At 42.7% G+C, this 14536-nt stretch overlaps 1 protein-coding gene across 1 annotated transcript in view; it reads right to left on the bottom strand.

Annotated features, from left to right (window-relative positions):
• Nucleotides 1–14536, bottom strand: part of LOC124147715 — a 54449-nt gene that overhangs the window by 33832 nt on the left and 6081 nt on the right. Inside the window, exons 6-14 of the mRNA XM_048381153.1 lie at nucleotides 13183–14049; nucleotides 11387–12829; nucleotides 9216–10667; nucleotides 8870–9020; nucleotides 7278–8383; nucleotides 6773–6923; nucleotides 4615–6053; nucleotides 2832–3843; nucleotides 1912–2012 (exon numbers count right to left, since the gene is read on the bottom strand). Of these exons, the coding sequence (XP_048237110.1) occupies nucleotides 1912–2012; nucleotides 2832–3843; nucleotides 4615–6053; nucleotides 6773–6923; nucleotides 7278–8383; nucleotides 8870–9020; nucleotides 9216–10667; nucleotides 11387–12829; nucleotides 13183–14049 (7722 nt within the window). The remainder of the gene's footprint in view (nucleotides 1–1911; nucleotides 2013–2831; nucleotides 3844–4614; nucleotides 6054–6772; nucleotides 6924–7277; nucleotides 8384–8869; nucleotides 9021–9215; nucleotides 10668–11386; nucleotides 12830–13182; nucleotides 14050–14536) is intronic.

Here is a 14536-nt window from a genome sequence, read left to right as displayed (position 1 = left end):
GACTTCGACTGTGTGTCGCTCTATATCACGGATCAATCACGACATGGTTTGCCTGGTCCAGACTCGAATGTTTACAAATTCTCCGTCACTTAGCGGCGTTCAACAACACACGTGATTCAAGAAAGTAATGTACTTTGAATATACTTTTTTCTGTAAATTATTCATTGTCAGGCACATCATTCTCGAAATGTACTAGTCAAAAGAATTTAAGGGCCACCCGATTTTTTCCACCATCACATAACATAGCAATGGTAATGTGAAACATCGGGTGGTCCTTTACTTCTTTTGAGTACTAAAGCATGTTCATTATCATTTACAACAGGTTGCCAGACATATCTTATAAAACGGTTTATTTTGTTTAGGAAGCTGTGCGAAAGTTTGACATGTTTGCCAAAGAAATAGACATCTGAGTATGGGTTTTGGCTTATTATCTATCAAAATATCGAGTACCAATGTGAGGATCGATAAATTCTGATTCAGGGACCAAGAGATTTCAATACTCGCACTGAGAGAACTGGTAATAGGGTTTATTTTGTTAGTGGTAAAGTACAAACTATTTGTAAATTTAGAATGCAATAACTTTATTCAAGAAATAAACGACGAGTGGGACTTGTTTATCGTGAGGGGCGCAGCTATCGACGAGTGGGACTTGTTTATCGTGAGGGGCGCAGCTATCTTATATATATATATATATGCAAATAAACACTACTCACCAGATCGTATGTCTGCCATCAGATAAAACACGACACAATTTCATATAAAAATATTTAATTCATAGTAAGTATATACAATCATTTTCACATATAAACATAACAACTATAAGTCTACTGCATATAATATAATTATGGTATCACATCCAAAATTCATTCAGATGTGCATGTATGCAGTTATGTTTGTGGATTTATATTATATAAACTTGCAATATACAACTGCTCACGATATCCATGTCCAAAGGATAAATGTTTATCAATGGTTCCCATGCATGATTGAGACAAAAAAGTTGATAAAGTATATCACAATAATTTTGCCATAACTTTCCAAGTTAATATATCAAGACCTTTTTCTGTACAAACTTTTTATTATATACAGGCATCGAGCACCGATTTGCTGGGAATTAACGACTCTCTGTTTACTTGCAATAAACACTTTACAGTTTCGCCACTTTTATATCAGAAACACTTCAGAAACACTTCATGTGGGGATTGGTGTCTTGTAGGTACATGTATATTCATATACACCGAACATCGTACTACACAAATGTATAAAAGCGATGGAATGAACAGTTTGAATTGCATGACTGGTGATATCAGATGTAGGGCGTGCTGCATATATTCTTGTTATCCACGCACTTGCTCCTTTCAAGCGACGTATTTAGGGCCCACATCGAGACCATAAGTGGTGAACCTGTAAGGGAAAACATTTGTCATAATGTTTGTTTTACAATGTGTGAAACATTCACTTATGTAAAAATCAAATTCAAAGTAATTTGCAGTAAAGGTGAGGGGTGAAATGGGGTTTAACGTCGCATTCAAGATTATTGCACTTATATAGTGATATGCATGCGCGCTAGGCAGGGTAACAACAAGTACTGCGTTTAAATTCATTTGGTGTGACGCGGTGGGGATCAAAACGCCGACCTCATCGGGGGAAACCCTCTATACACCTGGTCACCGAGGCGGACCATATGCAGTAAAGGGTTTGAATACATACATCAGGAAATCTTCTCAGGTTGATTTTGGGTAAATTAAAGGTTGAACAAAAATATGAACAAAAAACGCATCAAGTTTTTGTTTTACTTTTGCAAAAGACTAGTTTCGAAGGTCAAACAAGAAGATATTTTGGATTGATCTTGTCGTTTGTGATGATGTGGCATACCTGCTTATGTTCTTTTCATGTTGCCTAGAAACCAACATCCGAATCTTGCTTAGAATCCTGTCTCTGGAAGTCATAGTCAGGGTCGTATGCATGATTAGCATATTCAGTAGTGGGTTGGCTGTAAATTTCATAGTCACCTGAAACGTAGGAGGAAAACAATGAATCACCAACATATATGTTGCTATAATTGTTTTTGTTTGTTTGTTGTTTAACGTTGCACAATATTCCAGCTGTATGACGGCGATCAGTAAAGAATCGAGTCTGGACTAGACAGTCCAGTGATTGATATCATGAGCATCAATCCACGCAATTGGGACACGATGACATGCATCAAACAAGCCAGCAGCCTGACCACCCGATCCCGTAAGTCGCCTCTTTCGACAAGCATGGGTTGCTGAAGACCTATTCTAACCCGGATCGTCACGGGTTCCTACATTTGTACCAACATGTACCTATTATATATGTCTTTAATTTACGTCTATATTATGAAACTTTGAGGTGCATAGCATAAACAGTGGTATTTGCAGCTTCTCAGCTGCCGACTCATATATACTGAAGGTAAACTAATGCATTTGAATATTTACTGTCTTGTTCCAATTTAATGTTTTGTGTCTGGAAAATTAGACACTAATTGAAACGGTAGTAGCGGACGTGTTACTAAAACTGTCAAACAATCTCCGTCATATTCTGGGTATACATGAAATCTCCTGCCAATCAAATGCTTTCCTCTACAATCGTTTCCTTGTTTCGTTTCACCAGTGTATGAAAACTTTGCCAATAAACCAGTCAAAACATTAGGTGTTGATGGTGTAGTCATCCAAATGCTAAGAAAAACATATTTAATGAAACTTATTAAAAGGCTTTTGTCCAAGAAATAAATAGTTAAAATGAATAAAATAGTAGTATTTGAGAAATAATAGTTAAAATGATTAAAATAATATTCTCGTGATTCTTACCTGGGTCGTCTTTATCTAATTTCTCGTCCCTCTTATAAGCTATGAGCAGCGCCGTCTTCCGGAGGGGAATACAGATGAGGAGTGCTGTAGCGTTAATAAAGTTGGCAATGGCAACTGCAGGGTCTCGATATGTGGGCCCAGCACTAGTTGTGACGATCATCCACACCAGGAAACAGCCAGCCGTGCAGATGCAGGCGATGAGGATCCACCTGGTCTCCCTGTTGTTTACCTCGCTGTCCCACGCCATCGCCGAGAATATCGACGTCAACAGGACGATGAACATGACGAAGATGAAGGACAGGACCAGTGCAATGTCGTACATGTCTGTGGGGTCGCACCACATGTGGTCGTGGAGGAGGTCCGCGACGTTCCCGTTGACGTCCATCACCCTGGACGCTGTAGGCGGGATGAGTATGAGCCACATTATGGGGACTATCGCCTGAACGAGAACAATGCCCAGGGCAATCATGAACAGGGAACAGGCACTAGTGAGACCGCGGTACTTCTTCTGATTTTCCCATGAAAGTTCCCCGTACCTCCAGTTGTCAACCGCTTTGACAAGCAAGGCAGCAAATACAATCATATAGATAACACCCATGCAGAACCGCCGGGCTGCGCAGGTGTCGAAGGAGGCGGGAAGGAAGAAGGCGAAGTTGATGCCGTAGATGCCCAAGATGCCCAAGAGGACCATGAAGCCGAGGATGGTTGTCCCCCCTCTGATGGGGTACGTGAGCAGGAGGACCAGCGTTATAATGATGGTCACGAGGATACCGATACTCGTTAGCACCGCCACGACTATAGCCCACACAGGCCAGTCATAAATCCTTGTTCCGTCATCGGCATACTTGTAGTAATTTCTTGGACCCGTGTAGGATGGTGCTTGCTGCGGAAGTGCTGTTGGTTCCGTTGGTTTCGCGCAGCCGCATTCCTGGTTTGTCGGGCAGTTGGAAAGGATATTGGACAAGCTGTCCCTGTTATTCACAGTCAAAGCGTTGCCTCCCCAGTCACCAATCTGAAATAGACCAGAAACGAATGGAAACGTTATATTATATTTTATTATGCTGTACATACGTACCATAAGCATAACCGAGGCATAGCTAATCATGACGAGAATCAAGCATGATTGCCTTTATATGATAATGAGTATTGGACATCATAGACAGCATTATCACAGATACGTCGTTTCTAGGCCAGCAGTAATTGTTGGTTTGCCTGAGCGTGGATGAAATACATTCATCCAGGTCACACGCTGTAACAATCCTCATTAGTGGGCTCTCACGATAATTATGGGATACTGGGGACTTATCTATATCATGATATCTTTCATATCTATTCATAGGCATTGGCTACTTGATCAACATATTATTAATACCAATCTGAAACTCTAGAGATTCCCGATGTTTCGATAAGATGAAGTAACAGTTGACCATCTGATGGTTTACTTTTTATCATATATTTTGGTGCATGGTGGCATCTAACCCGCCGCAATTTGCTGCGCAGACACGTTTTCATTAGGATGACAGAAACCCATGATGTTGGGTTGAAATCCCAGATTTAACCTGATTATGATTCATGGCTTGTCAATAACGTACGAGTGCTCGTGGGTTTTGCACCACCTCGGACTTTTCTCCCACATCAAGCTGAAACCCCATGATATAAATGAAATATTGTTCAAATCGGTGTTAAATCAAACTCACACGGTCACTATATCATACATATCAGATGTAATTGAGTGGAAACTTTTTTTTGTAAAGATGGAGAAAACTATATATACAACACGTACCTCTTGACTTGGAGCATTGTTTCTGGAGTCGTATGTGACGATGACATAGCCTGGATCCCAGAATCTTTCCTTGTTGAAACGAACGTTGAACTCGCCCCCTGGGTTGATATTCGGTCTCTCATGCAAAGGAATTGATGAGATATTTAACAGACTACTAAAGAGACGCTCCCTGGCCGTTGAAAGTGACGCCAAACAGTCCTGGGTGGTCTGTATTCCACAATTAGTGCCACGGAAATCAAAGAGTCCATTAATCAAAGCATAAGTAGCAGCCACCGTTGATAAAGTATAGCGATCCTGTGTAGCATTATAAGCACCATTGAATCTCTCCGCCTTGGTACATTCTCGTGTGAATTCAGTCACTACAACATCTGAATCTGATAATCTGCACTTGAAATGCCTCTGATAAAATTCTTCATACCAAGACTTAGGGATACTTTTGTCATTGTGATTCATATTTGTGGAATATGTCATTTCGGATTCGTAATTCACGTATCCCTGGACGTTTCCCTCACGAGGTTTTAGCATCAAAGCCTTAAAGTAGTAATCACTTGGCATTGCCCAGCTGGTGGCTTCCGGATCTGTGAACACCCAGAGGAATTTATCCAGGACATTGAGCCCCTTAGCTGCCCGAAGGATCAGAAGTGTGTCTTGTTGTGTTGTGAAGAGGACAACAACGTTGGACCCTTCTGCCGCACGGAGTTGTTCAACAGCTTCAGTCCCATCATCTATTGTAGGATTAGTAGGGAGGTTGAATGATGATCTCACACACGTCTTACCGCCAGATACCGAGAGGAACTGACTGTATCCCCCATCATCAAATCTCCAGCTTGAGCTGACGGCTGTCACATAAGACCAACCCATCTCTTTCATCAACTCGGCTATGCCCTTTAGCAGTTGGCCCTTTGGTGCCGTCGTCCTAGCGAGGTAGGGATACAGGTCAGTATTGTTAAAGATGATAGAAGGGGCACTTGGGCTGATGTATGCAACTTTAAAAGGGTTGAGAACTCGGGAGGCTTCACGCGTGTTTTCATCACCGGCTGTTATGAAGCCACCAATGTTGTTTAATCTTATCAATCCGTCTCCATCTTTAAAATCCGAGTTACAAAGTCCCTTTCCTTCCAACAAGTTATAGATGTCCTGCCCAACGCGAAGGTTGTTCGAGCATGTGTCAATGGCAACAGCTCTGATGTTGAGGTTAAAGGCGGAACTCAATTCACGCATGACGTAGAAGAAGGCGTTGAACTGTTTAAAGCCATCCATTCTCAAGGATCCGCACCTGTAAGCATCAGTACCTTGGTTGTGGACGTCAAAGATCCCAATAACAGTAAGGGCATTGGTCACAAGCGTTGGCGGGCCAGAGATCGCATACCGGATGACTCTATTTCTGATGGTAGGACACTCTGAGCATGCCTCTCGGCGGGTGCAACTTCCGTCCCAGTCTGGGGTGTATGAGGGAACATCAATAGCCCCACTGCTTGAGTAGGTACCAATCTGAAAGGAAATGTTAACTGTTACCATCTGTGCGGAAATATGGTCCCACTGTTGTTTGTACACCCCCATTAAACACTATCAATGTGGACTTCATTATCATGCAGAAGGTCGCCATTGTCAATTGAAACCACTCCTTTTTGAGTTTTGTTTTTCACACTTTTGATGTAGTGATTTAGTAAGTGTTGTTTTATGCCAGTCAGCCATATGTATGACCTATAATTAAATGAATAAGGATGGCAAAACAATGGCTGACAGTCTGAACACCGACCCATGGCATCACAGAACCAGGCAGATCCAGGTGACGTAACCACCGGACCCACATTAGTCGAATCTGTAAAACATGCACATGTGTGGTCTACTTGGGGATGTTCTACCCCGGAATCACCACAAGGTTTCTGTTGTCATTGTTGCCTTAAAGACTGTACTCTTCTTTTATCCACTGCTCTCAGCCCATCTATAGCTAGACTTTCTCAAATGGACCTACCTTCCTGTATACATATCCTTCCACTGGGATGAACTGAATATCATAGATGTCATAACCCTTGCTCCCTTCTCGGCGGTCGGTGAAGTTGAAGTTTTCCCCAGATGGATCAGGAAAGTTCACATTCTTGAGATTCCTCAGAATCACATCCCTTGTGTCTGGCCTGTTACGATAGGCCTTGCATACGGTCGTGTAGTTCTCGCCACACAGCTGAAAACAATAACCAAACAGATGGATCAGGAAAGTTCACATTCTTGAGATTCCTCAGAATCACATCCCTTGTGTCTGGCCTGTTACGATAGGCCTTGCATACGGTCGTGTAGTTCTCGCCACACAGCTGAAAACAATAACCAAACAGATATAATGTTATCTTATATACTTCATATCTGAACCCTGAGACAGTCGAGTTATGAAGTTGGTATTCATTTGAGCAGTATGTTTTACCTGAAACATAATCTTCATTCCACATAAGAAGCATGATCTATTGTCCTCAGTATTCGATATGATACTACTTCCCCGTGGACACTTAATCATACATAGAATACATTGAAACTTACAATGTTATGCTTGCCATAACACTGATAAGGATTAATGAAATTATTGGTTTCCAAACCAACAAGTTAATAAATTAAAGAAACTCAAATCAGGACGAATTGAAACATTTGTAAATAATGAAATGTAAACAACATACCTCTTTAAGCGTGATGTCTATTGCATAGGCAGCTGAGTAGACGGAGTTGATGACGTGCAGGACACCTGGGTCCTGCTTGTATCTGATGCTGGAGATAAGGTTCTCTGGCGTCTGGGGGCATTGTTTAGTGTAGGTGCCATCTGAGATCGTCAGGTAACAGTTCTGGATCTCTTCATAATATTCCCTGAACCAAGGGTTATCCTGAGAATTGGCTGGCGTTTTTCCACTGAGGTAATCATCATAAACCTTTAGGTTGAGTGTCTTTAAATTGAATGTCACAGATCCTTTGGCAATCTCCTCAACTCCCAGGATAGCATCTTCATTCTTTGCCCATGTTTCGGACCCCAGGAACCGGAACTTGCCAATAGCTCCAGGATTCCTCTGGACGGCTCTCAGCAGAGCATTGATGTAACTTGTACCGGCAAACACGACGATGGTGTTGGCGACAGGTTTGGCCAGCAGCTGCGTGATAACATCATTACTACTCTCTCTTGACACGGTACCGTTGTCAGGGAACATCACCATTTGAGCTACACAGATCCGCTTCTGTGGAGCCAAACGTTTGAATGCTGCCGCACCAAACTCGCCATAGTTGGACTGTGCGTAGAGTACCTGCACATATCGAATGTCCTTGGAGTTCAAGAAGGTTATCATTGCCTGCACCTGGTTGTCGTCTGCTGGGACAGTGCGGTAGAAGTAAGGGTACCGGAACTGGTCAAGCAGGGCAGTAGACGTAGCAGCATAACTGATTTGAGGGATCTCGAGGTCGGATAGGATTCTGGCAAGATAGATCGATCGGTCACTGGAATAGCCACCAAGGTAAACATCGATCAGTTCTGGATCAACCTTGTAGCCATTCTTTGCCAGACTTGTCAGTCCATTGTGGATGTTGGACACAAGGTAGCCTGTCCTGATGGCGCTCTCACAAGAATCTAGACCGATCCCGCCAAGAGTTGTTCCCCTGAGGATATTAGCAAACATGCCCTCTTTGCTGTTTACCCTTCCCAGTGCGAAGTGGAATGCCTCCAGCAGCTGGAAGCCGTGTAGGGTGTTTATTTTTCCACAGGTAAATGGGTTCAAACTCTTGACATGGACATCAAAAATACCTGAAAACACAGCAAACAACTGACTGACTTTATAACCACAAACTACCTAAATTAGTTGAGTTGGTGAATATGGTTTACACTGCTTTTAGCAATATTCCAGCAGTGGTAGGGTAGAGGGCACTATAAATTGGAGTCACACATTGTACCAATGTGGAATCAAGCGCTATAACAAGGTTCATACAGATATGATTACACTAAAATTCAAGGCCTTTTCAACTGTCATTTTCAAGGCTTATTTAGTTGGGTTATTTGCGTGGGTCTGTCAATATTTTTCAAGCCTGTATGAACCTAGTTTTAGCACTAGGCTACCTTACGCCTCTTAATTAACATCAATGCTGTAAGATAAGAAGATGTCACTTAACGACAAGTGGAGAGACGATAATACTTATACTGATTCTGTCTTTATGATCGAGTTCAGGAAATTCAACATTTCATTGTAGTATGACAGTACACAGATGAGTATTGTATGTTAGGAAATGTTCCTACCTCCAAGAAGGATGTCTCCTGGTACGTAAGAGAAGTTGAGTCCCAGCTGGGTGCACTCTAGACAGGGGGAGTTGCAGGTGGAGGGAACACCACTGTAGATGGCGCTCAGGCCAGCATTGACTTGGAGGGCTGCACCCTCATAGCTGCCCACCTTCAGCAAATACACGCACGAATATGTAATCCTAACAGAACACAGTAATGCATAAGCATAAAAAACACTTGAAAGGAGCAGTGAAAGTTCAATCAGTCATTGTCTTACAACATTCCAATTCTAATTAAATCAAACATTAATATGTATATTTTCTTATGTTGTGTTGTGCAAATATACCACAGAATAAAAACATACCGTCTGATAATCTGTGCCATTAAAACGAAGAATGTCATAACCGCTGTTGCCTTCTCTGTTGAGGAAGCGGAAGCTGTTGCCCAAGTTGTCAAAGTTTGTAAGTCTGAGATTGTCTACAAGCCTCGTGTTGAGGTCATTGGCGTTCGAGAATTCAGGGCAGACGCTATTGTAGTTATTCCCACACAGTTCCTTAAGTGTGGCATCCAGGGTGTAAGTGGAGGCATAGACTGCATTGATTGTAGCCAAGATGAAGTTGCTCTGGGCGAAGTTGCTACTGGCGGAGAGTCGAGAAGGAGGAGTCGCGCAGGGGCTGCTGTACATGTAGTAGCCAGGTAGGTCACAGTTGTAAATAGCCATGTAGTACTTAGCAAAATAAGGATTGTCCGTGTAATATGCTGCTGTCTTGTCATCAAGGTAGGTATTAAATCTTGTGAGTGTTGGTGTTTTCAGGCGGATGCTGAGCAGGTTTGTAGCCGCTGATCTGACACTTCGAACAACATTGCTGTAAGGTTCAGGAGATATGAACACAAGTTTGGGCACATTGGCATCAGTGCTTCTGGCTTTGGCTGTCATTAACTTTGTCATGTCAGATGTACCCAGAAACAGGACTACAGCGTATGTAGGACTCTCAATGAGTTTCTGGATGACATAATCTGATGATATGGTTGAGTCTAATTCTATGGATGAAGTAACACAGATGCCTTCCTGTTGTCCCGCTGCTTGTATGGCACTTAGACCGCCCCGCCCATAGCTGTTGGCGCTATGAACTACCTGGACATATGGGAGGTTCAGCGACTTGACAATCTTTACTATCGCCATGGCAATGGTGTCATCTCCCTGTGTGGTTCTGTAGAAAGATGTTAAATTCATCAAGGCCTCTGAGGTGGCAGATGGACTGACAATGGGAATGTTAAAGGGTTGAAGGAACTCCCCCGCTTCCTGGGTGCTGGCTGTGTTGTCAGTGATCCAAGCTGCAATAGATCTTGATAAGGGGTTCTGGTTCATTGCTGATGTCATCCCCATCATCTGTAGGGACCGGTCCATCAACCCGGAATATATACTGGAAAGTAGGGAGAAGGGTCGGTCCTGGTTGTTACAATGGTCAAGTGCCAAACCTCCGAGTTTGATGCCATTCAAACCAACAGGTGCTTGTTTGTTGTTTACCGTTTCAATAGCATACTGCATTGCCGCTGTGTACTGGAATCCATTTGTTGTCTTGACAGATCCGCAAACAAATGGACCTTGGTTTCCTGGGTTGCTGACAGAGAACATGCCTCCAAGTAAGATGTCTCCTGGAATGTACAGGAAGGGTTGTTGCTGGTACATATAGCATTGGAGGCACTTGCTCGTGCATTGTGAAGAAAGAGAGGTCGAACCAGCTCCATTTGGTAGGCGGACATTGCTGTCCTGGAAGTTGCTGATGGTGCCAGTGGCGGTTTGGTATTTCCCAACCTGAAACAATAAAGGACAGAAATTATTACTTATTAGAGTTTTGGAAGTGCTCCAGACCTCTGTTACAACTACAGTCGATGTGTGTGACTCACGTCAAGCATGAATGGTTGGTAGGACTAGCACATGGATCATAAAGATAATGTGTCCTGGTATTTAGGTGTATGCAAATGGAGAAAACTTGGCACACATATTTTCACTATATTCTTCGTCTGTGGGTACAAGGGTACACATGAAGTGCGAACTTCTACAGTTATTAAGGTAGTCACAGTCTGTAGTACATGTTGGGATGCCTGTGCAGAATAGATCTCGTGTATCCCATACGATGAGTGACAATGTCAGTACTTCCCAGGTCTGTATACACTGCATTACTCCATCATCCGTGAATGCAACATGTGAAGTAGTGACCATGTGTGTCACCAGGCTGTTTAGGTGTCACGTGTTCTGTTGGCGTATGTCGCTGTTTTTGCTATCACCCACTGGTTTGCATTGCCATGTATATAGTCATCTTTCACTCATGCACATGAATGGTATACATCACTAATAACTTCAATGACTTTGAAGTTACGTCTAAGTAAATATTCATCAGTTATGAATTTCAAAATCACTGTACAGCCTGCCCAGACGTAATGTACCAAAATTATATAGTATATGTGTGTTTTCGGTGTGTTACAAAATAAAACAGAATACTTATATGAAATGTGAAGTTGGTTTTAACTTACATTGATGTAGCCAAGTCCAGCGCCATTTTGGTAGTTAAAGAGGTCAAAGTCAGCTGTTCCTTCTCCATTGACAATAGAAAATGTCTGGCTAGTCTTACGATTGACGTAGGAGATGTTTCTAATCTGCTGAAGTAGTTTCATGCTGACGTCATCCTTGTTTCTGAAGTCGTTGCAGAGACCATTGTAGTTGTTTCCGCATACCTGTTGCAGCGTGTTGTGAAGTGCTAGCGCCATGGAGTACACAGCACTCACCACAAACGGGGAGTAGGGTGATGTCGAGCTGATGCTTTGGGAGAAGCACTGTGTGTTGTATCGTCCTCTATCGCCTGCGTTGATATAACAATTGAACGTCTTCTCGTACAATTTTGACATGACAGGGTCAGCTTTGATTGTAGTCCAGGTTAAGCCTTTTAAGTAATTGTCAAAACCGGTATTATCTGGAGGCGCAAGTTTGACCGTAAAACTTCCATCAGCCATGTCTTCATAGCCACTCACGATGCTTGTCCTATCACCCCAGTTATCGGTTCCAACAAGGACAAACTCACCCTTTGCATTGTTCATTTTCATAGCTTCCAGGATCCCGCGGATATTTGGTGAGTACCCAAAGACAACAACGGCCCTGGCTTCGGCGTTTTCTCTGAGTTTATCCAAAATGGCAGCACCTCCAATAGTTATGATGTGTGCCGCAGCAACACAGATGTTAGCTTTTGCTGCCAGTTTCTTGAAAGACATCATTTGTTCTTGACCAAAGACATCAGGCCGGTAAACTATCTGGATATAGCTCCAACGCTGTCGTTTCAAGATATTGATGATAGCTGAATTCATGGCGTCCCCAGACGGTAAAGCCCTGTTAAAGTAAGGGTATAGCATCCTATTGGTCAGAGATGGGGCCGTCGCCCCTGCCTCTATCTCAGGCACTTTATATTGTCCAAGAATTTTTGAGGTATCCACAGCTGGTGATGATTCTCTGAAGCCTACGAAGGAAGTCAGGAATTCTGTGTCAATATTTCCACCATTCTTATCCTTGAAAATCCTTCTCCCACTCAGAAGGTCGTTGAGGAAGGCGTCTGCAATGTATTTGTTGCATGTATCAGCCACAAGAGCTCCAAGTTTGACGCCATTGAGAATATTGCTTCCAAGGGCATCTCTGAAGGTCATGAGACCATATTTTATAGCCATAAGAGCTTCACTTCCTAGCACAGAGATATCTGTACATGTCAGAGGGTCGGTTCCAGGATTTCGAACTCCCACCATCCCGCCAAGGATGATGTCGCCTGGTATATAGGTGTACTGGATGTCGTTGGTGGGCATGAGGCAGTTCTGGCAACCTCCAACTGGACACAGGGACGTTGGTGGTGTAGACAGCTGGGTCCTTCTGTCATTGGCGTAAAAAGTGATAGTGCTCACATCCAGGTTCAAGATGTTGTTGGTGTAATTTCCCACCTGAAGCAAACATTGATATCATTAATCAAGACATGGTCAAACAATTTCTTGAACCACTGGGTAGGGCAAATTTAATTTTATCATGCAGTCCCTGATAGTATAGCTATATCACGTTATCTTCTAAATATCCTGTCATGTATGCTATTATCACACAGTAATACTAATACTTGTATCATAAATGTAGTGTGGTCCTACCATATGCATACGGCACGGGAGTATGTATTATCTTCCTCTTTTAGAAATTATTGAAATAATTGACCGGAGAATGGTGTTAATGGTATTGTCAAATAATCTAACGAGGGATTACAGTTGCAACTACAACAATCTGAAATAGGTGGGGAAAATACACTCACTCTCTCGAAAACATTGTTGACGTAGTTCCAAACAGTGAAGGAGGAAGTCACGGGGTCACCGTTGTCATCGAAGGCGATTGACTTCCCTACCATGCTGGCCATGCCATCCTCGGCAGTGAACGTGTACTGTAGGTTCTTCAGATAGGCATTCAAAGTCACAGAATTTATCCTTTTCAGGTTATCACAGAAGCCGCTTTGTCCACGACTAATGCAGAAATCCCGATGTGCATTTTCAAAAGCCGCCGCATATGCAAAAACTGCTTTAACCGTGCTCTCGACATAAGGGTTCTGGACGTATTGGTTGTATTTAGCTGTAAAGTCCACTGTTGGACAAACTGGCAGGGAGACATAGGGCTGGTAGTTGACGGCTGTCAGTCGACACTGATACTTTGTCATGTACCAGTCGATGTACCATGGGTTCTCACTTGATGGGGAGTTCGGGTTGAGTCCTGCCCAGTAGCGCCTAAATTCTTCAATTATAGTAGTTGTTGGCAGGATGACCAACGCGCCTCTGGCTATTCTCTCGGTGAAGGACCTAGAGGTATCCAGATCAGTGAAGATCCACTGGACGTGCCCGTAAGATGCTGCTTGATTATGTCGTTCGAGAGCTGCAATGGCAACGTTGCTTTCAGCTGCACTTCCCCAGAAAAGACCGCCATTGACGTCATACCGTTGTATTGCTGAAAGGCGATTATAAAACTGGTCTTCTGTTTCTCCGCTTTTTATTGCAATGGCTTGGACTATGCATCTGCCACTGTTGAGAGCAAACTGGATCATGTTCTTCAGACCGTCCCGGCCATATTCAGAGTCAGAGTAAACCATTATGATCTTATTCCACTGTAGGCGGTCCAGAAGGGCGCTGGTTGCCTGGATGATAATATATTGATAATATTTAGAATATACAGGGGCAACTGGAGGTATTTGTTAAATTATCCCACATCCTCTCTGACATGCTGATAAAATATTCCCCATAATGTATGAGCCCACCACAGCCAATTTAATTTCAGTTCAGATTTCAATGGGTTTATCCTGAGCCGAAACTACTTGTAATCGATATGCGTTCCATAATCTATACTGATATTTCCATTTTCAGTTATTCACAAACAAGAAACAATACTGTTCCAAAAAAGGTTTTCGGAGTGAATGATTTCGTACAAACAATAATAGTTTCAAAGGTTCGCGTCCCCAATATCTTCGTCTGAGTTGTATAAAATATAAAATAATTCTTTATGAACATGACCCTAGACTGATATATTTTATTTAAACAGTCTCTATAACATGATTTTGTCCTCTACAAATGCACAGATATATTGTTAAATAGATAACTGGTGGTAATCAAATATCTGACTTATCA

This window comes from Haliotis rufescens, unplaced genomic scaffold, assembly GCF_023055435.1.
Source record: "Haliotis rufescens isolate VD_foot unplaced genomic scaffold, xgHalRufe1.0.p SCAF_36, whole genome shotgun sequence".
NCBI classification, from domain to species: domain Eukaryota; kingdom Metazoa; phylum Mollusca; class Gastropoda; order Lepetellida; family Haliotidae; genus Haliotis; species Haliotis rufescens.
Note: the sequence above shows the minus strand (reverse complement) of the source record. Positions and strands in the feature narration are given on the sequence as shown.